Source organism: Marmota flaviventris, chromosome 2 (assembly GCF_047511675.1).
Source record: "Marmota flaviventris isolate mMarFla1 chromosome 2, mMarFla1.hap1, whole genome shotgun sequence".
In the NCBI taxonomy this organism is placed as follows: Eukaryota; Metazoa; Chordata; class Mammalia; order Rodentia; family Sciuridae; genus Marmota; species Marmota flaviventris.
Genome location: NC_092499.1, coordinates 62,574,621 through 62,602,174, shown reverse-complemented (window position 1 = coordinate 62,602,174; position 27,554 = coordinate 62,574,621). Strand labels below are relative to the sequence as shown.

Genomic DNA, 27,554 nt, shown 5'->3' with positions numbered 1-27,554 from the left:
AGAGCAGGGTTTACATTCTTTGATCTAATCTCCTTTGAGCTTCTGTCTTGCACAGGGTATGTTCCCAGTGTCTGCAAACCATTAATCATGTTTGATACCATAAGCATATTCTGTCAAGGCAGCAACTTCAAAGGTTTTCTAGCTCAGATTTTTAGATAATGGGAAACTTGGGGTAAAAATCCAATTTTATCTATCACTAAAGAGAAACATTTTTTCCTTTGAATCCCATAGTCATGTCAATATTGTTAAGAGTGTATGAATATTTCTTTTCCATAAAACATAACATGTCTAAATGATTTCATCTATAGACATACTTAAGATTTTTTTCCCTTTTATAGTTCTGGTAAAATTCAAGAAGATCCTAAAAAAAAATATTTCATAACTCTTACCTCTTCAGTTTCCAAAGCCTGAGGCTCACTGGCAGATCTGGCTGTTGAGAAAACAGAGGAAAATGTATTTCTTAAGAAAATGAGAAATAAAATGATTTCCTTCAATATAGTTCCTCATTATTTCCCTTTTCTGTGCATATATGAATAGTCACAATGAACCCCACTATGTAGAGTTATAATGTACAAATGAAACATTAAAAGAGAAGAAATCATTTAATTTATGCTAATAAATTCTGAAAAGAAAATTAGAAATAGCAAAACACATAAGAGCTAAATGAGCAAATGAATGTTTCCATAATCAGAATTGATGCTAATGGCAGTATAGTTGGAAGGGCAAGGAGTCTCACAGGTTTACATTTCAGGACCTAAAAACATTTTGTAAACTCTTTCCTTTAAGAAGGATATATAGTATGTGAAATAAGAATTTCTCTTTTGTGAAATTCACTAGCTTGCACGAAAGCATGAAAACAAAAAGTCCACTTAGGGACCTAGGAGAAACAGAGCTTAGTAACAGAGGCTGGGCACCATGGGATGAATAAGAACAAGCTTTGCTCCTGACCTAACCTGTACACTCCAAGGCAGCAGAGGAAGCACACTCCTGCTCCAGTGTTAGGGACAGAGTTGGAGTCCATATTGTTTGTGTCATCTGTCTCTATAAAAGGGTAATTTAAGACAAGCCAGTGGTTATGAAAGTATTTATTGCATCCAAAGCTTCATGCAGGCTGCTTAGAGGTGAAAGGCACCTATGCCCTTAGTCACTAATGTGTCTTGTTAATGTTGAACAGAGGTGGCCTAATTGTGCCTACTGCCTGGTGTGGTTCATATCCTATATAGAGGAGCTTCCTTCCTCTTCCAACTACAGAATGCTCAGTCTAAAGGGAATTGCCAAAGTCTCAGCAAGCACAAAGAGGTATCTCATATTGAGAGTACTACAACTGAAGGTGGAAATCAAATTCAGATTGGGTCTCAGGGCCAAATAAACAGCAGCATCTCTAGAGATCTCACACTGCTTGAGACTGGCATGTAGGCTACATCTCAACACAACTAACACTATTCTCAGGCTACTATAAGGGGTCACATGTTTTTTAAAGAATCAAAGTTATTAAAAACCCATTATCTCATGATTAATGACAGCAAAGGAAAAGAAAACAAGCCAAGGGCAAAAAGCAACCTATTTTCAGAGAATGAACCCTGGGGATAACAATGACTGAGTTGCAAAATAAATCTGTTCAAGGGTGCTCTGTGACCAATATATTATTGCTGATAGTATATATGGGCATGGCTTCTCTGGGAAATAGTTTAGCACTATTTATCAAAAGTCTCAAATATATTCTCAATCATTATTTTAGTGACATCACTCCTTAATTTGAATTAAACAAATAGACAAAGAATTATTATGAAGACATTAGAAATAATCTTATTAACAATAATACACTCTTCTAAGTAAAATAAGACTCTCCACATGTAGAACAAACAATGGACACAACAAAATTAAATGATGAAAATGCATGTGAAACAATTAAGTGAAATAAGACATAATAAAATGTTATCAAAAAGGTAGCTTCAACTAATATTCTAATTTAAATTTGTATATTGACTAATCCCTCCTTATCTGAGGTTTTACTTTCCTTGCTTTCTGTTACTTGTAGTCAACCACTATTTGAAAATATTAAATATAACATTTCCAGAATAAATAATTAATAAGCTTTAATTGCAGGTCATTCTGAGAAGTATGATAAAATCTCATCCTTGCTTTCTCTATCTTACTCAGGACATGAATCATCCTCTTGTGCACTGTATCCACACTGTATATGCTACCCACTCTTAGTCACTTTGTAAAGGTCTCAATTACTATATCCACTGTTGTAAGATATCATAATTCTTGTGTTCAATTAACTCATAGGTGTGAGCCCTATGGGTTAATTGGACACAAGAATTATGATATCTTGCAACAGTGGATATAATAATCGAGACCAACACAGCTTCACCATGCCTACACAATTTACCTCACTTCCTCTTATCATGTAGGCATTGTATCATCTCATATCATCACAAGAAGGCGAGTATAGTATAACTGAGAGAGAAAGAGACCATATTCACCTAACTTTTATGAGAGTACATTGTTAAGATTGTTCTATTTTATTATTGTTGATAATGTCTTACTACACCTAATTTATAAATCAAACTTTACCATAGGTATGAATGTATAGGAAAAAAACATAGTATGTACAGGGTTTGATATTATCTTCAGCTTCAGGCATCCACTGGGGGCCATGGTGCATGTCCCCAAGGATAAGGGTGTATTCCAGTACATCATATTTTTTAACACATAGTATCTATGATTTTTAAATATATAATATTTTCTAATATATCATACATGCTAACATATAACATTATAAATATGATATGTACATACTATAATATATAGTGTGAAAACAATATTTTCTAGTATGCAATATACATCTCTCATTCTGATACATATGTATGTATGTATGTATGTTTGTGTATACATATACACACATTTTTTTTGTTTAGAAAAGGACTGGAAGAAAATACATAAAAATGTAAACCACACATTTCCTCTCTTTTATAGGATTATAGAAATGGCAGAAATTTCTAGATATGCCCCAAAATATGCTTTTCTTTTCTTCTATACTTTTAATAGAATTTTAAGCTATGCTATAAGCTATATATCAAAATACCTATTTTTCCCAGCTTCTCTGCTGCTAGGTGTATGGGAAAAATACATATGTGATAATCTTAAAAAAAATTCAACCTATAATGAAATTTGGGCAACATATTCCTTCTTCTACCTATAAGAATACATATAAGAATAAAATATGTATTTTAGAATTTCTTATTATTTCATACGCTGGGATACAACCAACACACACTCACACACACACACACACACATAAATTCTGAGTTTGAATTACCCTTTAATCAAAACTCACCTTATTCAAAGATTTTTGAAAAAAAAAGTTTTATTAAGGAAAAGTTGTTCCAACTCTAATAAAATCTGCTTAATGTATGCTCTAAAGAATAAATTTCAGCCACTGTATAACAGTTGTATATTTAAAAGTATGCCCAGACTTCTTAAAGTGAATTTTAGAAACATTTTTGACAGTTGTGTGTGTGCCTTCACACCGGTACTTCAGTGAATCATTGGTGTTTATATAAAATCCCAATGGCCAATCCACTGGCCCAAGTACACTTGGATGCCCATCAACCAAGCGTGTGCTTTGATTTTATTTTCTCCTAGAGTAATGACAGATTTGGCAGAGCTCCCATAATTTCCCCAGGCTCCCAGGTGACCCATGGGTCTGCATTATAAGATGGCTGTTCAAGATAACAGAGTCATACCCAGCCCACAAAATAAAGGCACCAGGTCTACTTATGAATCAGATCAGAACAATAGTCTCATTAAAAGCAGTCTGTAACTGTATTAGGGCAATACACTGAGGATCATTTAAATCTAAAATAATGTTTTGCCAGCAGCATTTGGTGCCTGTTAGAGGATCATTAGTCTTGTGCACAGGCACACAGATGCTCTACCAGGTTGACCTTAGAGACTTACATGTAATTATATATCAGAAAAAGAAACTATTTCCCCTCTCTCAAGGGAATGCCAGTTGGTCTTTTTCTCCCCTGTGAACTGCAATGCCCAACACTAATATAGCTAGTTCATATTCAATAAGAAAGCCAGGCTATAGTCAGGATGACTATGCCAGTGTGTTCTCAAAAAACCCCTAAATTCTCTCCCGCAATAGGCAAACCAGAGCTGATAGTCAAAGCTCTGAATTCTTTCCCACTCTTCCCTCTACAGGAACATAAGCAAGCCAACTCAACAGGCCTAATTGCCATGGTAACAACATGCACTCTGATTATGAGTGTGTTTGTTTTTTTAAAATGACTCACAGATTGTTCCCCCAGAAGCCCCAGACACACAGGTTTCTGGCTGGCTTATGAAATGCATCTAAAGTTTTCTTGCAAATTTCTTGCTCCTATTAGCATATCTGGTGCAATGGAGAGTGATCCATCAAATCAAACATACTCTTTTCCTTAAGGATAAAAAAAGAAAAAGAAAAAAAAAAAACACGTGGTCCCTTAAACACTACAAGATTAATCAATTTAAACCTCAGGTTTATAATGAAATTAATTTGAGTTTGTACACTGGAGATAATTAATCTGTTCCTAATTTAAATAATTAAGGTATTTCATAATGTAGTTTTAGAAATCCAAATGAAATAATCAGGCAAAATAAGATCTGTAGTAAAAAAAACTTATCAAATAAAATAACCCAAATATGGGGGTATATGCATGGTCAAATGTAAAGTATTACAAAATAATATATGTAAATCTTAATACAAGATGTTTTAAAACCAAGGTGCAAAATAAAATCATTAATTTAATCAATCTGAACATGAAAGAATCCAGACATTTGAAAGAATATGAACTACTTCCATTTATTTTTTTTCAACAAATATATTTAATACCATCTATGAACTATGCATATTGTTTATAACCAGAATATCACAATAGGGCTTAAGGAAGACTATTGTCTTAGTGGAGACCAAGGCCATGGGCATGGCTGGGTGCATTCTCTTCTCTCAGGAAACTCCTTCACTGCTCAAGACACCATTCTGGGTAGATCTTTCATTACCTAAAAATCATAACCTGATGATCATATCAGGCCTGAAATTCAGAGTCCTGACTTTGGTACAATAGTTGACTTGCTCAAAGAAAACAGATGCTGATAATTTTAGTCTGTTGATTTCTTCTGTATGAAACGGAAATAACTTTATTTTAAAAGAATTTAAGTAGAAATTACTTATATAAAGCTATTTAAATTCCTTGATTCTAACATACTACATTTTGTGCACAAATGCATGCGCGCACGCACAAACACACACACACACACACACACACACCTATACCTAGTCATTAGAAATTACACTTTCTGAAGAGCTACACATTTTATGTACATTGACAATAAAATGTGTTTTTTTTTCCCTCTAGAGTTTAAAGGTAAAACCAGAGTGACGATCAGGATAAACTGGAGTATACTGTGGTAACAAATAAACTGACTTAATACTGTTCTCACAACACCGCTGATTTCCAAGGAATGTGTTTGCAGCTTGGTCTATAGCTTCCTCATGGAAGTGACATACACCACTGTGCTTACATTGCCTTAGCTGATGCAAGGCACATGGCCATACCTTGTATAAACTTCTTACCAGTTGGGAAGGAGAACTGGAAATATTTATGAGTAAGTCCAGTGGATTTCCAAACAGTGCAAGTCTGAGACTGGCACTTCATTAAGAGAAAACATGGACATCTGACTATTCCAGGAAAATGGGCACCCTTAGTTGTCCAACTCCAAGGTCTGAGTCCCTGTGGTTAATATTAGTCCACAGCAATCGCTTCTGCTAGAAATTGGCAAGAATTCTTTGAATAAAATAAAAGAAACTCCAGTGCAGATCTGTAGTAACAATTACAGAGTAATAGCTACCTTTCGTTAGTAATTAACCCAGGTACCATGCTAAATAAAATTTTATATACATATAATCTTCTCCAGACAAAGTAGGTATCATCATTATTTCCTATTTTATAGATGAAGAAACTGAGGCACAGAAAGTTTAAGCAACTTGTCTAAGTGACTGTGACTCCAACTACTTTGCTCTTCTATCAATTAAGCCTTAGGATTATTATTTTTCTGTTAGTATATTTTAAGGCTTATAATGTAAGACTTTTTTTTTTGCCTAGAAATTCTCACCTTTTCTTAGTTAAGCTTTTCTTATTTTAATTTAAAAGTCTTGGAGTTGTTCAATATCCACTTTTTTTCTCCCCAAAGGGAAAGAAATAATAACACTGCTAGGGAAATGGCTTAATGCCCGCGCACAAGAATGTCCCCAGAATACAATCCACATTCATGAGTTTAAAAGAAAAATGGCAAAGGATCAATTCATTTCTCCCAGGAAAGCCATGCAAATGACAGATTTTTTTTTTCTTGTTTAAATGTTTTTACATTTTTTTTCCTGTCCTACACAGATCAGATAAATACTCACCTTAAACAGAGCTCTGTTGGCAAAGCCTAGAAATTATCTTTACTTTCCTGTTTAAAAATGCAAATATAAGAGTAGGAGGTGCTCAGTCATTTATTACAGAAAAAGTACTCCTTAGCCTGTTACGATGAAAATGCACCTTGGAGACAAAGCAGTCAAAATACTAATGACAGCAACTGCACTGAACTCTCCCTTCCTCACGATTGCTGCCTCACCCAGGCAGCCTCGGAAAAAAATGCCCAAGAAGGAAGCAGGAGCCACACTGGAAACGCAGCACTACTTGGTGCTGCCTCCGAGTTGGAAAGTGGAAACCTATCATCTAAACAGTTCATGATCAGGAATCCCAGAGATTATTGATTCCTCTCTTCCAGGTGCTGTAATCACCAAAATACAGTCCTCTCTAGAGAAAACAAGGTTTTCACTTATGTCAGACAGATACCAGTCATAGAAACCTTGGCCTTTTGAAGCTCATTACTCAGCCCAGGGTGAATTTTATTTAGATCAAATTGATTTAAATGACCAGGCAAGAAGACTCAATTTAATTATATATATATTTTTGACATTGCAGAAACACAGGGCTGGTTGTCTAAATTAAATGCCATTCCTATTGCTTTTTTAGGACTTTCTGGAATATTCTATTTAGAAAGATATTCCTTATTTTGTCTTTCTTCAGCCTTGTGTGTTTTCCTCAAGGAATCTTTATCTAAACTAGATCATTACCACCAACAAAAAACAAAGTGTGTGTGTGTGTTTCTCTGAAAGGGGAATGCATGGAAACACTTCCATTCAAAGTTGTGTGATCTTGTTAAGTTATTTAACCTTTTTTAAGTCTTAGTGTCTTTACTGATAAAATGGGAATACTAGTAGTGGTGACTGGCTACGAAACAACCGACAACCCCTTCTTTCTTGCTAATAGAACCTTTTTATAGTCCTTTTTTCCTGGGGTCTGGTGACCTTGTTCTTTAGAGATGCGGGGCTGCTCTATGGCTTCAGGAGGAGACTCTTAAATGAGTCTTAAACCCCAGTGGTTTGATCTACCTGGTCACTAACATAGAAGTCATATGAGTTGGGAGGGGAATTCTGCTGGAGACAGCTTTGCTATAACTTTACTAAGAGCAGCAGAGAATAATTTAGCCCTGTACTATGCTTCTACATATTGATATCTGCCTTTAATTCTGAAATTGGAGTAGTCATCTTGACACAGTGAGGGGAGCTCGATTAATCAACCCATTGAGGATGTCAGAGAGGGAGAAAGGAAAGAATTTAGGTTGCTGAGGACATTGTCCAGCTACCACATAACAAGCTCTGAAGCTGCCCTCCTTTCAAGTCTTGAGATAATATTCTATTGTTTAAGCCATTTTGGTAGGGCATTTTTCCCCCCATGAGTAGCCAAAAGTATTCTCGTAGAAAAATACTAGCTGAAAACAGTAATGTATATAAAGTATCAATCACAAATTCAAAATTCAATAAATAATGATTCTCAACTTGATTCTCAAAACATCTTCTAACACAAGTACTTTAATCTGTATGGTTAGAATGACTCTTCTGGAAAGTTTTCCCTGGTTCCCCTAAACAAAATTAAGGACATAAATCATTGCTTTCCTTTCTTTATTCACCCAAGAGATAATACCAAGGACCTAAGGTTATTTTAAACAATAAGGATGGTGTTTAATTCAGACAACAAGCCCTGTAGAGCTGATTGCAGTGTAGGAAAATAATATAATTAAATGGAGTAGTCTTCCTGACTGTGTAAGTCAATTTGATCTTAAAAAACCTAACCCAGAGCAAGTACTCAACAGAAGGGCCAAGTGTTTTGCATTCGGAGTCCACCTAGTTTAATTGAAAAGCTGCTTTCTGTAGAGGAAAGACATATTTTAGATTACCATACATGGATGTTCAAAAGTCACATTTCCTGGGCCTTTCACCTCAGCCTTACTTCAGAAAGGTATTTGCATCTTCTGCTTGGAGACAACTCCCCACCCTAGAAATTCACATGGCCAACTCCTTACCATCATTTAGGTCTTATTAACTCCAGGGTCATCTTATTAACTCCAAGATCACCCAACAAAGCTGAGTCCCACTGACTACCACGATCATACGCACAATCTCTATTATTCCATCCATTTCTACAAATATTTTGTCATTTTGTAATTTCTGTCTGTGGGTTCCAGTCCTGGCTGATTCTAATTTAGTCAGTCTGGAGTGAGACTGAGACAAAAATTTTTCAAAGTACCCTTAATGATTTCTAATGTGCAACTAGATCTAAAAACCACTGGTGTGTGTGTTTATTGAGTCTATCTCAAAACTAGAATGTAAGTTCCAAGCAAACAAAGGACTGGCTTGTTTTGTTCATTGTTTGTCTCCTTGGCATCTAGAAGGGTGCAGGGCACATTGCAGACATTCATTTAAGACTTGCAGAGAGACAAACTAACTGAATTATAATAATTTCTGTATTTGTCTGTTTTCCCCAGTAGTCTGTGAGCTCCTAAATGACAAGTACTGTGTCTAGTTCACTCTAAATCCAAAAATGAGTCACTCAAGAAAGTTCATCAAATAAATGGATGATAAACAAACTGCACTGTGAGACAAAGATGAAACCAGATGTGACTGCTGTCCTCAAAGATCTTACCATGTGGTTAAAAAGAAAAGGCATGCAGAAGTACATTCTACATACTACTTCCTAGTCATATAGAGGAATGAGTTAAATGCTGTGATAAAAGACCAAAGGATAATTTCAAAGGAGGCAAAGACAATTCCTTAGTGGGGAAAAAAGGAAAGAAGCCAAGAAAGGCACCACAAAAGAGGTAACATTCAAACTCAGCTTTCCAGGACAAATGGAATCCGTCTACTTGGAGAGGTAAGCTGGGGTCAAGTATAGGGTGTCTCTCTGGAGCAGAAAAGCTATTCCAGGGAGAGAAAAAAACACAACCCACAAATCAGCCCAGCTGGAGGTGAGGAGGGCCTGAATAAGACACCGGCAGGAGGGCCTGAATAAGACACCGGTTAGCAATACAGAAAAGAGATAGCATCAGGATGTTTTCCAATTTGCAATGCCAAGGGCTGTGCTACATTCCACAACACAGTCACGCAGTAAGGAAAATAGTGAAACTGAGTCTTTGTAATTGAGGTACTGAAAGAGGAAGGTGTCACTAATAATCATGGAATTAGGTGAGGAGATGGTTTTGAGGTGTGGAAAAGGCAATGTTGAGCACCATCTTGGATGCATGAGCTTTACCTTTGGTGGGTTGGATGTTCTGGTGAGTTTACAGTCACCTCACCAGGTGGGCAGGCTCAGAAAGTAGGTGAGAGAACAGATTTGGGACTGCCCCATGAAAAGCAATGATTGAAATCACAGGAAATGATGTAATTAAGAGAGAGAGGGAGTAATTAAGTGAACCAAAGAGGAACCAAATCTTGAGAATACTAATATTAGAAAGCAGGAATTGGAGTTAGTGAAGAAGCCTTCATAGAGGTAGGAAGAGAACTTACAAGAGAATCAGCAGAGGTTACAAAAGTTAAGGGGAAACTGATGGCAGCAGGTTTATTATTTTTTATTTGTAACTAATTTATGAGTGTATAAAAAAGTAAGCATGTTTATAGGCAAAGAGGAAAGGACCAATCAAGAGAAGAAACCAAATATGTAGCAAAGAGAAAATTATGTATGATACAATCCCTTAGAAAATAAGAGAGAATCGGATGGAGACTCCATGTAGATGTTCTTCTCTTGGTTTAAAGGAATGTTATGTTAATTTGACCTAAAAGAAGGAATTAGTGAAGCTATGATCTAGATATTTGTGCTCCCCTCTCTCCTCCCCATTCATATATTGGCATCTATTCCCCAATGCAATTAGTATTGGGAGAAGAAAACTTTGGAGAAGTGATTAGCTCATAATCGCCTCAGGAATGGGAGTGGTGTGCCCTTAAAAAGGAGGCCTTCGGGGCTGCTAGCTAGTCCTTCCATCAGATAAAAACACAAAGAATGTATCATCTATGAGAAATAGGCCCCTACCAAACATCTAATCTGCTGGCACCATGATCTTGGACTTCCTGGCCTCCAGAACTGTTAGAAATAAATTTCTATTCTTTATAAATTAGCCAGGTAATTTGTTAGAGCTGTCTGAATGAACTAAGATAAATGAAGACAGAGAAATTTTGAAGTGACAAGATAGGAGATTAAGAAAGCCTGAAATTTATACCTTATCAGAAAATGAGAAGGTGAGGTCACCAATAATGAATAAAGGGAGTAGCGACCTGGTCTGAATGGTTTTCATTGAAAATGTGCAGGGGAGAGTGAAAAGTGAAATACAAAAGAAAGTAGGAAAGGATTTTCAAGGAACAGGAATGACCCTGCTGACATAACAATGAATCCAGAGTGAAACCAACCTACCCAGCTTCCAGCCCTTCTCTATTACCTATGGCACCTGGGAGAAGATCAGGGGGATGGCTGGCCCCACCAACCAGGCATGCTGTGGCGAAAGGGAGGCCATGGAAAGGAAGTCCAAAGACTGCTCTTTCACAGTCTTTCCATTAAGAGCTCAACTATTTATAGCTATTTGCCAGGAGATAAAAGAGCTGGTCCTGCCTTATCTCAAACCTCAGTGGACAGTGGTACCACTTCTAAGAAAAATGTTAGCACTAAAATTTGATGATTGAGCACTCTCTTTTTAAAGATTTAATGAAGCTCTCTAGAGCTTGTCTGAACACTGACTCTCATTAAACACAACTTTTTTCTTTTAACATAAAGAGCTTTCAGGAGACCTCTCATACTTTTATCTGAAAAATTAAATCTCTATTCTGCAGTACCTTCCTTATACTACAACAAATTTGGACACAAAAATTGCATATTTATATAAGGCATTAAATTTAAACATTACCCCCCTTTTCTGAACAAAATAATTTAGTCTTACAAATAATTTTAAGAGTGACAGAGAATAAAGATTTTTCTCTATCCATTTGCCCTAATATGGCAGGAAGAAAAATGGAGTTTGAATTGGGAGATGATGGATTAATCAACTGTACAACTTTCAATTCCAGGCCTATTTCATTATCCATCATGAAGGGGTTGATAAAAGCTAGGTCATGCCAGGCCATTTTCAGTTCCTGCCATTCTACCATGTCCAAGGCCAGGGACTAAGTCTTATTTATTTATTTTTTTAGGTTTTAATTGAAAAATAATAATTTTGCATATTTATGGTTACTATATGATATTTCCATTCATGATTGAGTACATACATGAAATGATCAAACCAGGCTAATTAACATATCTATCACTTTAGGGGCAGAATCTCAATATAGTTCTATAACTCTCCTATCCACCTACTCTAGTAAAGCTAGGCACATGGGCTCTCCCAGTAATTATAGAACAGAGATTTTCAAATTAAATAAAATTGAGGATCATTATCTGCAAGCCCCCAACCCCACGCACACACCTGCCCATGCATAAAGTTAATAGACAGTTGTCACTTAGGAGCACTTCAAACCCTTTAAGGTCAATCAATGTCTGCACCCACACTGTGAAGCTCAGATATTGGAGCTATTCAAGGGTCCTCCCTCAGCTTTCCTAAGTCATATCTACATCCTGCCTCACTGGTTTCAGGATTAGGAGTGATATCTGTAGTGGAAAATGAAACAGAAATGTTCTCTATTTCTAAAAGTGAAATTTGGATTGGAATCATATTTCATGGGTAGAAACTTGTTGTCTCGGAAACTCATTGTACTGTCTCACTGCTATAGCCTGTGGCAGAGACTAGTGCCCTCCATCATAAAGGATTTGAGAACAATTCAATACTTCAGTTTCTTCTCTCTTTTTCTGACTCTGATACCTGTTGGACATTTTTCTTATCCCCAGTAGCTTCATTAATGAGTAGGGACCAGAAAGACGGAAGCAGCCTCCCTCCAGTGACTCCTTGAGAGTAGCCTGGCCTACCACTTGACCAGCACGGTCACTGGTATGTGTGACTGCCAACAATAAGGAATTTCACTGTCAGGTTCTTGACATTACCAGTTCACAGAAGCTATGAATATTTTCTTACTTTCTCCTTTGATTTTAAAAGTTACTTTTGAGAGAAGTATTATATTTGGGCAGGAATAAGACTTGTATGCAGGAGATTAACTACAAACATTATGACATAATGTTAAGAAATTTTAAAATGTTGCCTCAAAAATAATCCAGTGAAAAATCAGTAAAGGATTTGAATAGATACTTTGCTCGATAGATATGTAGCCAGTCTGTCCATGAAAAGGTACTCAACAGCACTAATCATTAAGAAAATGCAAATGCAAATCCAAAGGACAATGAGATTCCACTTCCTATGTATTAGGATGTCTATTATCAAAAACAAACAAAAACCAGAAAATCAGAAATAAAATAACAAATGTTGGTATGGGTGTGGAAAAACTGTAACCCTAGTAGGAATGTAAAATGGTGTAGCTACTGTGGAAAACAGTATGGCAGTTCTTCAAAAAATTAAAAAGAATTACTAAAGTCCTATAAGTCTGCAAAGTTAAAGAAGGACTCTAACAGATACTTGCATACCTGTATTTGTACTATCATAATTCATAATAATCAAAAAGTGGTCCAAGTGTCCATTGAAAGATGAATGGATAAACAACAGGTGGTATATACACACAATTTAATATTATTTAGCTTTAAAAAAGAAGGGAATTCTGACACATGTGACAACATGGATAAACATCAAAGACAATAAAAAATCATACAATATTTTTCTTAGGAAAGAAAAATATTGTATAATTCCATTTATATGAAGTACTTAGTCAAATTTATAGAGACAGTGGAATAAAGATGATTGCTAGGGTCTGGGAGTCATTGTTCAATAGGTACAGAGTTTCCATTTCGCAAAATTAAAAGATGTTCCATGGGTGGATGGTGGTGAATAGCATAGCAATGTGCTGTACTTAAGATTACAGAAAAATCCACTCAAGAATGGTTAAAATGGGATATTTTATATTATGAATATTTTTCAAAATTAGAAAAAGTCTTCTCCACCTTTGGAAGCAGTGACAAAGATAAAGAGAATGTTAACTTTTTCTTATGCCTCCAAGGAAGAAAAAATAATACTTGAGTTTCTTCAGTGTACCATACACTCATTTATCATACACATAAAAACAAAAACAAACCAAACAAAAAGCCTGGTTATGTGCTGCTAATCCTTCTTTACAATGAAAAAAATTAAGGTTCATAAATTAATGTACTGGGTCAAGTAGTAAGAGCGTGGTAGGATTCAAAGGCAGATCTGCCCGACTCCAAAGCCTGTGTTCTTTTTATTCCTTTGTGTTCTTTTCTTCTACCCACAGTAATCTTTTGTGAGCAGGCTTTCTGCTTTGACTATAGAGCTTTTAGACTTAAAAGTTGGGCCTGTCTTCTGAAATAGGCTAAAAAAGCCAGTCAACCAAACACATTCACTACATGCCCACCATATGAGGCCCAGGGCTGGCCATGAAATAATGGAGTCACGTTTCCATTCAGCCATTGGTCATATGGCGGGGGTGGGGAGGAAGCATACAATTAAAATTTCAATGTTGGTTGACTCCCTCAAAAGCCACTGAATACCCTGAGCAAAAGCAATATATCTTCAATATCCCATATGGCCAGAAAAAGTGGAAATAGTTTTCATTTTGCAGCGTAGGAGAATATTCATATTTTTCCTAAACATCTCACCATCCTAATTACTGATCTGCTGTTACTAACGTTCTGCTTCAAGCTGGAATTTAACAATTATGGAAATGTTTTGTGCTGTGAGGAAAACAGGCAGCTCTTAGTTGTTTTCAGAAGAGAAGGGGCCTCTTGACTCCACTATGTCTGTTGGCCAGGGTTTCATTTTCTTACTGTTGGATGAAACACTCACAGAGGGGTAACACGCATTTTCTATACATTCCCAAACAAAGCAGGGTGTTGGCATTATCTGCCGACTACAGCTTGTAGATGGATCAATACCAGAGGGTAAGCCCTGCCCTCATTCATGCAGCTCAGATTCCCAACTTTCTATTTCATTTAATGACTACAGCTTGATTATAGGACTGTAAGATCTACACTAGGCATTCTATCTAGGAAGATTATCTTACATCTTTGACTTTAGGATGCAAACTGGAAGTGGAACTGTGGAATCCTGACATGACTTGTTTTGCCTGTAGCTTTGATTCATTGAATCCTCAGATGAGCTTCATGGTTTCCACACCAGCAATACTTTGTCTCTTAGACATGGTGCCGGTTTACTTTAATGAGAAGTGGCCTCAGAAAAATAGACATTTTTTTCTTTAGTACCAAGAAAAGCTTCCTATCTCTGAAACTGTGTTTCTACTCCACAAATTCTGAGAGGCCAAAGCAATTTCATGAAGATGGCAAAAAACAACAAAACAAAACAAAAAACCCTTTAGCTATTTACAACTGGCAATGGTGAACCAGGAGGAGGCATATACATTCTCAATTGGTATATCTGGTTATGAAAAACTTGTATTTTAAAAATTTGTGAGTGTTAAAACATGTCCTTTTTATTATTTTTACTCTACTATAAGCAGTTCTTTCTTTCCTTTGAAAAATTATCACCCTTAATTGTGAAAAATAAAACCAAGAAAAACCCTTTTATCAATGACCATCAATTGCTTAAACCCACTTTGTTGAAGAAACAAAGCTTGATTTTTTTTTTTTAAATCATGTTACACTAGGGTAATAAACTGTTTCTCCTACATATCCTGCAAAGGAACCTCACAATCTCAGTTCTAGTTCGTTAGACCTATTTACTGCACTTTTACATATCATTCATAAATATGAACAAGTCACAGCCCTAGGCTCTCATTAATAGCATCCATTGCTCAGGAAAATTAAAGAATAAAAATTATCTCCTGCTTGGACTACTTCAGTCTATTAACAGTATATACAGGTAAGGAAATAACCCAGCTCACTTTTATATTTTGTCCCTGACCGAGGTTAGCATGACCTAGAGATGAATAAAATCCATATAAACATAAAATCCATATGTACGCCAGTATTAGATTCTGGACAAGTTACGGTCCCCAGACCCGCCACGCTTCTTTGAATAAGGATGCAACTTTAGGATAAGACCTACAGGCAAATGGAAGCTGTTTCTGAGGTTACCCTGAAAGCAGCCGCACAGAGCTGAGGGAGGAAGACACCGTTTTTTTGTTTTTTTTTTTTTTAATGGTAAATACTGCCCCTCACCTTCGCAATTCGAGCCTTTGTTGGCAAATTCTTGGTACAGAAGGATCTAATTCCCCAAAAAGCCAAATCACAGCCATTACAATGCAAAGCAGAAGACAGCCCCGTGCAATATGTAAGAAAGAAAAATGCAGATTAACATTTTTTTCCACAGCTTACACCCCTAAACAAGAGGACTGCAACAGTGATGACCAAACCACAGCTTCATAGCCCCGGTTGATTTCAACTCAGCCCTGTTTTCTTTTCAAGAGAACTATGCAAACCGCTCCTTACATTTAGCGCGTTTTTTTTTCTGGCGAGTCACCCAAGGTAAGCACTAGAGGATGATTTTTGTTGTTGTTGTTTTAAGAAAATGTGTCACAAATTTGACCATCATTCTTAAAAGCCCTTTTAGAAGACCAAGACTGATCATCCCCTAATCGAGAAGCAATGTTCTCAGCTTCCCTTAGAAATCTGCCCTAAAATCCACAGGCAAATGGTCACTTTCCTCAATTAAAAAGGAGCAACATGGAAAAAACGTCTCCTTTACCTTGGCTCCTGAGGCTCGGTCAGAGGAGAGTGGCTTTCCCTTCTCCGGAGCTGATCTGTGTAGGCGAGCACCGCGGCGGCCCGCCCAGCCCAGCCCAGCCCAGCAGTAGTAGGAGTTGCCCACAGAGCGCGGCGGCGGCGGCAGCAGCAGCGTCGTGTGTATGTGTAGCAGCTGCGGCTGCAGCCCAGGGACTAGTCCCCACCCAGCTTTGTCTTCAATCATCGTTCTTCGTACAGGAAGCAGTGCATCTCCCACTTCCTCCTCTTTTTGGTAGCTGTTAGAAGCTTTTTCTTTGCTTCTCTCTTATTCCGTTTCAGGACTTACTCTAGTGGTTTTTGCCTGCTCTGGGCTACTGACAGTAATCTGACTGTAATCCTGGGGACCCCTTTGTCCCTCTGGTGCTATTTGTACCTTCCTTCCCCTTTTCATTCCTCATTCCTCACCTGCTAACTGCTTCCACAGACTGACCCAAGCAGCCCCCTCTTTGTCATCGAAGCTGCTTTCTGAGCCGAACTTGGCTTCTTATCTTCTTGCTGCTGCTGCTGCTGCTATTTTTATTGGGTCAACAGCCCCTGCCCAGGCTCTGGCCCTGATATCCAGCACCACTCTAAACTGTTCCCTGATTTACAATGGTTCCTATCTTCGCCAGCTGGGAGCTGGCAGTTTCTTGATTCAGCATTTTCCTCTGTGGCCAACTTTCCAGACACTTCATTTCTCCAAGGTCTCACCACCACTGAGAGTTTACTTAACTCACATGCTCAGAAAGGAATGGTAAGCCTTCTTGTGGAGCATAATAGCTAAACCAAGTCCTGTGGTGCTGCCTGTAGACCTAATGTGAACACATATTCTCTAAAGGCTTTCTTAGAGATTGAGGTGGATTCCCAGCCCAGCAATAGAACCCTGGCCCCCACCTCTACATAGACTCACACTGGTAGGGCTGAGAGGACCCTCATGGCCCTCCAGTCCCTTCATTTCAGGTAGTGTCATGGATAAGGGTAGGGAGTGAGGGCAGTGGGTCTGCCAGAGTTTCAATCCAAGCTGCCATTCCTGACTGTATGAACTTGAGCAAATCCTTTAATTTCTGTGCACCTCAATTTCCTCATCTGCAGGATGGAGATGATTGTAGTCATAACCCACAGTGGAAATCTGGGCATTAAATAAGACCAAACACAAGATGCTAATAATAGTTCCAGGAACATAAGAATATCCAACAAATATTAGCTCTTATTATTTTTAGAGGATATTGGAGTTCTGAGGTGGCAAGTAACCTGGGCTGTCAGTAACCAAACCAGGATAATGGTTGGTTTTCAAATCCCTACAGTTAGTATATTTACCGTTTATCACTAATGTACTCTTGGTATTCAACTTGTGAGTCATCCTCCGCAAGTACTAACAGTATGCTTTGGGGAAGCTACAGATTAAACACAGGATTGTTTTAGAGGTCAGGGAATGCTGTTAAGAGACCCCTACTTGGAATCAGTGCCTGGAAAGCTAAACTTCTGGGCAATAGAGTAATTCCCAACTCTACCTTTTAAAATTCAGTCTTGCCTTAACTCTCTAGCAAATAAACCTACAGAAAATATTAGAAATGTAGGGTTGATGCAGGATAACCCACCAAGTGAGTCTTCCTAACACACCTTGGGGACCAGAGTACATTATCTTGGTAGGTACAGAATTTTATTTCTATGAAATGTTCCGAGACAGTCCTATGATGCTCTTTGTTTTGATTGGATGTTCTATGAACAGAGTTTGCTTATTGTTTCCTGGAAAATTTTCGTTCAACGGGACCCTGCTGTGAACTCACTGACATCTAAACATCACAAAATAGATTTTTAAGATTAAAGCTGAGGAACACCTTTGAACCATCAACAAATAGAATTATAGTATTAGAAGAGGATTGCTCAAAGATCCAATGTAATGTGAGTTACTACCAAATCAGGAATCCAGGTGCCAAAGGTTAATGGGAGCTTCTAAATTTAAATTTCAATATACATGATGCCAAGTTTTTTAAAAAACAAAAGCATGTTGTTAATGGTTAGAAAGATTACAAAAATATGTCTTAGGGTAATTTCAGATCTGTGGATTCTGGTATTAACTTTGGACTCAAACAGATTTTTTAAAAAAATAATTGTCACATCCTTTCTTTCTTCTGTCCCTCTACCCCACATCAGAAAGTGGTAGGTACTTGATATTTAAACCTATAAAGGAAAGCTTTTCTTTTGAACAATAAAATTGCTAGAAATTTAGCTTGTTGCCTTCTAATCATTCTTTCAGCTCTGGCCATAAAACTCACAGTAGGTTAATCTGGCCATCACCAGGAGGTGCCAACCAAATTCTCTTCAAAACTCAAAAGTAGATTTTAAAATTTTTCTCTTCCTTGGTTGTCCTCTTTGCTTTCAACTGGTTCTAACACTCTCTTTTTCAGGAAAGAAAGGTAAAGTGTGGGGGTATAGACAGGCCAGGAGAGATGATGAATCCAGTTGATAGCTCTTAACACAAACATGGTAAGTACTAAGTTTGAAAAAATGGTCATTTCTTTTAGAAAAAAAAAAAAAAGATAGAATTTCATCTCACCATTTAAAGTTCACGGGCTGGGGATGTGGCTCAAGCGGTAGCGTGCTCGCCTGGCATGCGTGTGGCCCGGGTTCGATCCTCAGCACCACATACAAACAAAGATGTTGTGTCCCCCAAAAACTAAGAAATAAATATTTTTAAAAATCCTCTCTTTGTCTCTCTCTCTCTGTCTCTGTCTCTCTCTGTCTGTCTCTCTCTCTCTCTAAAAAAAAAATATTTAAAGTTCATGCCTTCAATTACTAGACATGAGCCTTAGATCTCTAGTCAACCCAGAGACAAAAGCCTGTATAAATTCTAGCATTCATCAGTGCCTCTATTTGCAGGCATTAATAGCTGTTGCATTTCTTGCATCTACCCAGTAGAGGAGGATGTTGGTAAGAAGAGAACATCATTTTGGCCTGTGTCCTGCCTGTGTTGTTGAGAATGCTGGCTGGATGTTCTTTGGAGCTCTTACATTTCTATTCCTTAAGTCTTAAACATCATCTTCATCCAAAGTCTATTCCTCTTTCTATATTTTCTACTTTATGAAGCATATACACCAGTTGCCCACAGCAGTAATATGTGAATAATCTCAGAACCTTTCATCTTTGTTATCCCAGTGTGGTTCCTCAACCTTTTATTAGCACCTCCAAATTATCTCTTGGCCCAAACTCCTTCTTTTCTTCCCCTCATCACTGTCTTAATTCCAGAATGCTTTGGGTTTCCCTGCATGACTGTGACACTCCCTACCTCCCTCCTACCTCCAGTCTCTCTTCCAAGCCATTCCCACCAAAAGTACACTCCTAAAAATGAAGCTTGGTCATATCACTGCCTTTTCTCCATAAGTCTTCCCTTTCTCCAGCCCCATTGCTCCTGGTATGCAAGCCTCAATTCTTTGCCTGGTATGGAGAGCCTTCCATGTGTCACCTATCTATACACCAGCCTCACTGACTGCTGCCACCCCATGTCCATCTTCACAGCAGGGTCTGGTAAGATCCATGTTCCTTTCTCCTCTGCACCTTAACACATGCTATTCTTGTTCCTCCATGGTGTCTGCTGGTAACCCCTACTATCCTTCAAGACTCAGCTTTTCTCAGAAGCTTTCTCTGACCCGTAAGCAGAGCCAGTTTTGACCTCTGTAAGCACATGGTGACCTACTTGACTATCCCTCCATTTCAGCACCAATTGTTTTAATGATTTGATATAGGTCCATCTCACCCTTTAGTATTTGATCCCCTGGAAGTAAGGGCCATGTGTTGTTCACCTTTGCTGTGTGTGCCTACCTGACATAATATTTCACAGATGTTTATATATTGAAAAGACATAATTGGCAGAAATTCCAAAAGTGCTTTTGTATTTCTTTGGGTGCCTAGGGAACAGGAAAAAAAGGAAGTCTAAAATGAGAAGTTGGTCATGGGATAAGAAACAATAATCCCTCTATTTTTTTTTTTTTTTTTTTGCAAATGGCCTGAAGAAAACTATGCCACATTCATGCCCAATTCTGAATATTTGTTATTTGGGCAACCCTACAGAATTCTGGGGCAATTTCTGGCTGCATTTCTGCATCAAATTGCTTACAAACAAGCACAGTCTCACAACAGAAAGGTAATTTAAAAAAAAAAGCTTTAAAAGAAATAAAAAAAAAAATAAAAAGCTAGTCTTTCCTTGCATCTATGGAGGAAATTTAAAGAGGCCAATTTATAAGCCAGAAATACTTTTTTTCACATCTCCTCTGTACTCTCCAATCTTTGTCACCTCACAGCTGTCCCAGAACCCCTCTTATGCCAAACTCATATTCTCTCTCTAATCTTTTGGCAATACTATTCTCATCTTCCCCCTCCCTACCCTTTTCTCTCTCTCCCCCAGTTATGTCCAGCTAGTTCTTTACTCTTTTGATTGACTTGCCTTGTCTATGTGATCCCCTCCCACTCTTCCTTCCACATCTCAATCATGGTCTTTCTCTCCCTTTTTCATTCTGTTGTCTCAGAAAAGAACCATAAATGGTGCCAGTAAACCCATTCCTTCTGTGCATGTATGGTGGTAAGGAAGTAAGACTAAAATGGGAATAAGAGTTCATATGCTAATAAATCTTGTTCACTCATATACATTGATGATACACTTAATGACTTGCTTAATTGATGTACCATATTAATGAAGAATTAATAAATTAATCATTAAATTGTCATTTTATCATACACACACACACACACACACACACACACCAAAAAAAAAACAAAAAACAGACTTGCAGGCATTTTCTTGCATCACCTAAAGGGAGTAGAAGCCCCTCTCAAGAGTTAAAAAAAAGGCATCATTGCCTTGATCTGTGTCACTGGATCGTCCCTCCTCTAGACATCTGAGCCTGCCCCAGCTGTCAGGAGCCAAGAAGACTGAATAATATTTGGTTTAAAGAGAGTGAGGGTTGGGGCCGAGCTAATCTTTCTTGAGAGTGAGTTGCTGGCCTTTACTAATGAAAAATGTCATTCTCTGCTTCTGTCCTACAAAAGTTGGTAGGACAAGGAGTGTGAGGAATGAGGGCCAACTCTTCCTCCAGAAAGAGTGTTAGAACCAGGAGTTCTCCTATCCATTAGGGCTAACTAGGGGGCTAAGTGGAAGACTGTGGAGCCCCCAGACTCTTCTCTGCTTTTGCCTGAATGTCACACATGTGTGTATTGTATTGCATACTTTCAACCCTAGGGAGGGATCAGTGATAAAGGAGCTCAAGAAACTTGCTTTTCTAACATCTCAGGGGAAAATAATTACAAGTGCAGTTGAGAAAGGAAGGAATGAGTGAGGAGTCCATGGGTTGATGGAAGTTGGTTAGAGGACAACTGAGTATGAAGTGTGAGGTCTTGCTGAAAAGGGCACTGGACTTAGAGGGACATAATAAGACAAAAGGCAGGAGAGGGGCAGGCAGGCAGAACCTAAGCTGCAAATATAAGAGAGCCATTGAGGCATGAATGAGGATCCAAGGGGGTAGATGCTCCCCACCTGTGGGCTTCCTGCCATGTGTCTAAAGTTCTAGACTTCCCCTAAGTGGGAAATGTCCCCAACCCTCTATCCACCAGCAGAAATGGGAGCAGGTCTACTGAGTAGAATCAGCTGAAAACATTTAAAGCAAATGCATCATAAAAACAGAAACAGTAATTCAGTGAACTGAAACTTGTCCCCTCTAAAAAGTCTCTGAAGATCAATATAGAAATTCAGGGACAACAGGAAACGAGTAACAAGATCAAGAAGAGGGAGTCAGCAACAAAGTGTGGCAGAGGTTAGAGAACATTGTGCACTAGCAGAGCCTTGGAAAAACAATCCTTTATAAAGAGTGTCAGAATTAAAGGATATAAATCAGTGTGATTAATATCACACAAGTAAATCATTTTGAAGCGTCTTGAAAGAAAAGCTATGCAATAATAACTCCAATCATTTGCAGGAAAGGCAGAAAGGCAAAACTTGATTTTTTTTTTCATGCCAAATATGCAGACTAGACAGGGTGATATATTTTGACAGTAAATAGGTTGGCACAAGAGGCTAGGGAATTAAAGGAAATGTTTGAAGGCATTTTATCTTTGTGCCTTTGTTGATTTCCCTACTGTAAAGAAAGGGTAATCGATTTTCATAGATTTACTTATGACCTTGATTCCTGACCCTCCCCTGATTTGTTTTTCACCTATGTTTTAGAATTTCAGAAACAGAACCATAGGAATCCAAGGGGATTGCCGAGTAAGTGTGGGCTGGTGAATGTATCTCCTCTAGCAGTGCCCCCTAGAGTTTAATAACTGGACTTAGCCCTTGCTGAGTCCTTGTCTTCCTGGGCCGGGTCTCCCATCTCTGCATATTCAACACCTTGCCCTGGACTTGACACTTTGCATGAGATCAACATGCATTAATTATATTCAGCTGAATCTAAGCAATTAGGCCCCATGGAAGAAAGTCAGGTATTATTGATCATTTTGAAAATACATGAACACTCATTTTTATAAAATCAGATAAAATTCTAAGAGAATTAGCAAGCAACCAACCAAGAGTACTTAAAATATTACCAAAAATATCTTTAGGAGTCAGAAAATGAGAAGAGGATGTGGCAAGGAGGAGAAGGTAATATTGATTTTGGAAAAAGAAAGACCCCGAAGTGATAATATTAAGCCATTAGAAGAAATCTGTTCTTTACTTAGATGATAATGAATCCCACTATATGTAAAAAGCTCTTCTAAAGGGAAGTGTTTTCAATTGATTGCTTTTTTTGCAAGTCTGTAAACTTGGAAGGTACATTTTCAGTAATGCAAAACATTAGATATAACTTCCCATGAAGTGTTGCCAAAATGATTTCAGTTATTATAGTAAGAAATTATTCAACATTCTTTAAGTCTTACTTATGTGATTGCATAGGGAAAGTTCAACAGAGAATTGTGTGATATACAGTAAATTTAGAAGTCTGAAATTATTGACTTCGCAAAATTTATCTATAAATAAGATTCCTTAGTGAATTGCTATTTTTACTGTTTTCTAAAAGAAAATGGGTGGGCTAGGAATTCCTTCTTCCACAAATCACCTTTTATTTATCTCGGTTGTAGCTCATATCATAAGGCATTACTATTGCCTGTTTACCTTTCTCTATCCTCCTATGTAAAATGCTAGAATACACAGGTAATGTCTTATGCAGAGGTGATACTCTGGTTCCTTGCACAGTACAAGCGCACAGGACATAATAAGCATGTAATAAATATTGTGGCATATGCAAATACACGCAAAGTTACAAGTGAGGCACAGAGATTAATTTCAGGAGGGGTACTATCAGCCAAATGTCTATCTGTAGGTTAACTTGTAAATCATAAACATGAATAAAGTTCTACAGTATCTTGTTAATGTAGCAGATTATCAATTACAAATTGCCATTTATGGTTATGTTTTCAAATGAAGAATAGGTTACATGCTCAAGACCAGTTATTGTCATTGACTCCCTCCTACTCCGAATTACTGAAATCCACCCAGATTACAGGCAAATCATTTGCTTACTATTAAAATATTAATGATACTCCTCATAATGCTCTGCTTTCAGAGTTTTGCATCTAGAAAGACTTATATTAACTGAAAATTGACAGTATAAATATGAATAAAATAAAAAATAACCAAACCATATGAATACACTTGGCACAAATTTGAAAAGAATGAAAAATTATGTTACCTATACCCTCATTTAAGGATTGCCTGTAACAATTGTTTATATCTGAAGGATGTAGCAGTAATAACCACAGGTGATATAGGGAAGAGAATAAAATGTTCATACTGATAGCTTGAGAAAAACAAGATCCCAAGAAATAACATGTTCAACACAGATGGATTTACTCAAAATATTAGCAAGATGTATCTCTTTCTTACTCTGTATTAACAGTCAAAGGAAATTCTTCAAAGATCCATCATCTCTAACAATCATCAGATGGGGAAAAAAAGAACCTTTATGCCACTAAATTTCTAGGCAGGTAAATAGTGCTTACCTTGATCAGCCAGGGTCATTTTTAAAAATATTTTTTGTTTTTTTTTAGTTATACATGAAAATAGAATGTATTTTGACATATTATACATATATGAAGTATAACTTCCAATTCTTCTGGTTGTACATGATGTGGAATTACATTGGTCGTGTATTCATATATTCACATAGGAAAGTAATGTCTGATTTATTCTACTATCTTTACTATTCCCATCCCTCTCCCTTCCCTACATTCCCCTTTATCTAATTCAAAGCACTTCTATTCTTCTGTACCCCTTGCCTCTAGTGTGAGTTAGCATCCACATATCAAAGAGAATATTCAGACTTTGTTTTTTTGGGATTTAGCCAGGGTCTTGATAGTACCTGATACATAGTAAGGATTCACTAAATCTTTATTAAATGAATGAATGAATCTACTATGATAACAGAACCTCATTACTCCTGTTGATTATATAAGATGAGTTTTATCAATACTAAGAGTCACAAATTCTGGTTGTGGTATAGATGGTGGAACTAGGTGCCCCTCATTGACAGCAGGCTTTATGATGAAGCCTTCCATGTACCTTTGGTGTGAAGTGGTAAGCTTGTGTGCATGCCAGCAAGTCATATCTTTTGATGACGAGGCTCTCTCCCCCATTCCAAGGGAAACTGCTTCATGATGTAAGTGACTGGTTTTTCCCATTTGGTGTCATGGAAGATGCTAATTTGTAATATACCTTTGGGGGTTGATAGAACAGAAAAATCACCCTTCCACCAATACTAGATTTGGGTATAGATGTTCCTAAGGCCACCGTCACCTTCTTATAACCAACCAAAGGGAATCACATTGTGTTTGGAGTCCACACCAAGAGATATTTTCTACTGTGATTGTTTCTTTTCCTCTGATCATCAATAACCATAGGACAGTAATAATTTTTTGTTTCATATGTGCCAGAGAGGACAAGAAATTTTCACAGGAATGAACAGAAGAGGAAATATACAGGAGAAAATCAGGAAAGAAAGGTTTATTTTTCTCATGAGTGCCAATTTTTAAATAAGATCTCTAAAAGGATAACTTAAATGAGAACTATATAAACAAAAGGCAATTTAATATAATTTTATTTTAAGGGGGAGAAATATAACAACTTGCTTTTTAAATTCAGTTAAAGAAAAAGGAAAGAAAGCACAAAACCAAAACAAAACCTGAAAGGAAAATAAAAGAAACCGAGGAGGGAAAATTGACCAAGAGATAAAAATGTTGCTTGCAAATCTCCAGAAAGCAAAATCTAATTCTGAATAGTATTACCCTTTTTTTTTTTTTTTGTAGGTGGGGGCCGGGGGAAAAAATAAACTTTTACTTTAAAAACTGTAGGGATATTACTGGAATTAATCATTTGCTTTTTTTCTAAAATAGGATTTAATTTGGATATAATTTATATATTCAATATGCAAATATTTATTGGAAGTTTATTAGGTGATAGTGGGAGACAAAATAGAATAAAGTCATATTTCATGGAGTTTACATAATAGGGGAAATCATAAAATAAATAATACAATAAACCTATAAATACACAACTAAACTCCATGAAGAAAAACAAAACAGAGGGAAAGGCAACATCATGGTAGGAATGCATACAATATTTTAAGTAGAATGATCAAAGAAGGATATTGGTTACTCTCTGATTTTTTTTTCTTTAATCTGCTTATTCCCCCACATTTTAAAATTCATTCTTAGTTCTTCTTTGTTCTGTGTCCAGGGTATATTTAAGATGGCCCCCAAGTAATCTCAGCTCCTGCTGTTCATATCCCTTGGGTGATTTCTTCCCACATTGACTCTGATCTGGTGGCCAAAGTGACAATGTGTGGTTTTCAAGGCTATATTAAAAAAGGTACAATAGCTTCAACTTTGGCCTCTAGGATTCCTCATTCTGGAGGAATCCAGGTACCATATTGGGAGGATGCTTAAGCAGCTGTACAGAGAGGCTCCATGGAAAGCATTTTGTATCTCCTGCCAATAGCCAGCAACCATCAGAAAGCCCTATATATAAACCACCTTGGAAATGGAGCCTCCAACCCAAGCAAGCCTTCAAATAACTACATTTTGACTGATGAATCTCAAGTGAGAGAGGGGCTGGGAATACCAAGATAAGCTGTTTCCAAAATTCTGATCCACAGAAACCATAAGAGATAATATTTATTATTTCAAGCTACTGTGTCAGGGGATACTTTGTTATGCAATAGTACTATATCACCCTGTCTCCTTCAGCCTCTGGTTTCCATCTGTGTTTGGCTGATGGGCAGAAAGTGAGGTCAGTGAGTTCCTTAGCATTTTGCTCTGGTCTTTGTTTCCTTCCACAAAACCACAGCTCTTCCGGGCAGCCCTATGGGTCTTCAGGACTGCAGCTGTTTGCACTGATACAACACTAACCCCTTCAAGCCGAGGTGTGGTGTCAGATCTTGCTGTTGGTTTTCTTAACTCTGCACACACCCCTTGTAACTAGTTAGTTCATTCTCCTAAAATTGCATGCCTTTTATTTCTAGGATAATACAAAAGTCTCCCCGTAGGAAAGGATATTTGGACAGAGACCTGGAGGAAGTGAGGGAGGGAGGCCTCCAAATATCTAGGGAAGACGGTTCATCAATTGCAAAGCCCCTAAGATTAGCGGGTGTGTTCAAGGTACACAAGGAGGTCAATGTATGTAAAAGAGAAAGCAAAAATAGGAGAGAGCTAGCGTATAAGGATGGGGAGGTAGTCAGGGGCCACATCAGATAGAATTTTGTGGATCGTTGTTATATTCTGAATGTGATGTATAGCTATGGGTGGGCTGGGAAACCATCAGAACAGGGCATGAAATGCTCTGACTGGCATGGTAATGCCAGAATATAGGCAGACAAAATGAAAACCAGAACATTCAAGAGGCTTTTTAGAATTTAGAAAGGTGATCGTGGCTTGGTTTAGGATGACAGATAGTAAAGGCAAGGAGAAGAAATAGGTTCAGGACTGACTTTCAATCAAGGCCCAAGAATTTGCTGCTGAAATGAATGTGAGGGAGAAGAATAGGAGGAAAAAAGTCTCTGAAGTGAATGACAAATGATGGAGCCAGGTTCTGAGATGAAAACAGAGGGGTTGCAGGGGACCCTTGTGGGGAAACAGGAGAAGATCACAAGTTTGCTCATCTAGACTACAAAAGAGAAAAAAAAAAACTATAGTTTTTTTTTAAACCTATAGTTTTTTTAAATAGGAAGATAAGTTATTTTTACAAAAATAAGAATAAAAAAGAAAGAAAAGAAAAACTATATTCATAGGGTAGCTTTCCTATCTCCTGGCATATGAAAGTATTGCCATTAGAAGAGTTTA

The 27,554-nt window shown here is 37.5% G+C and overlaps 1 protein-coding gene across 2 annotated transcripts in view; it reads right to left on the bottom strand.

Moving 5' to 3' along the window:
• The window catches only part of Gng2 (G protein subunit gamma 2), a 107,618-nt gene extending 91,039 nt beyond the window's left edge, over positions 1-16,579 (bottom strand). The window contains exons 1-2 of one of the 2 annotated variants that reach the window (XM_071607908.1): positions 16,177-16,579; positions 390-430 (exon numbers count right to left, since the gene is read on the bottom strand). In XM_071607908.1, the coding sequence (XP_071464009.1) occupies positions 390-430; positions 16,177-16,398 (263 nt within the window). In that variant the 5' untranslated portion in view covers positions 16,399-16,579. The remainder of the gene's footprint in view (positions 1-389; positions 431-16,176) is intronic. The other variant, XM_027929815.2, reaches the window with a different exon arrangement.
• Between the last annotated feature and the right edge of the window lie 10,975 nt (positions 16,580-27,554).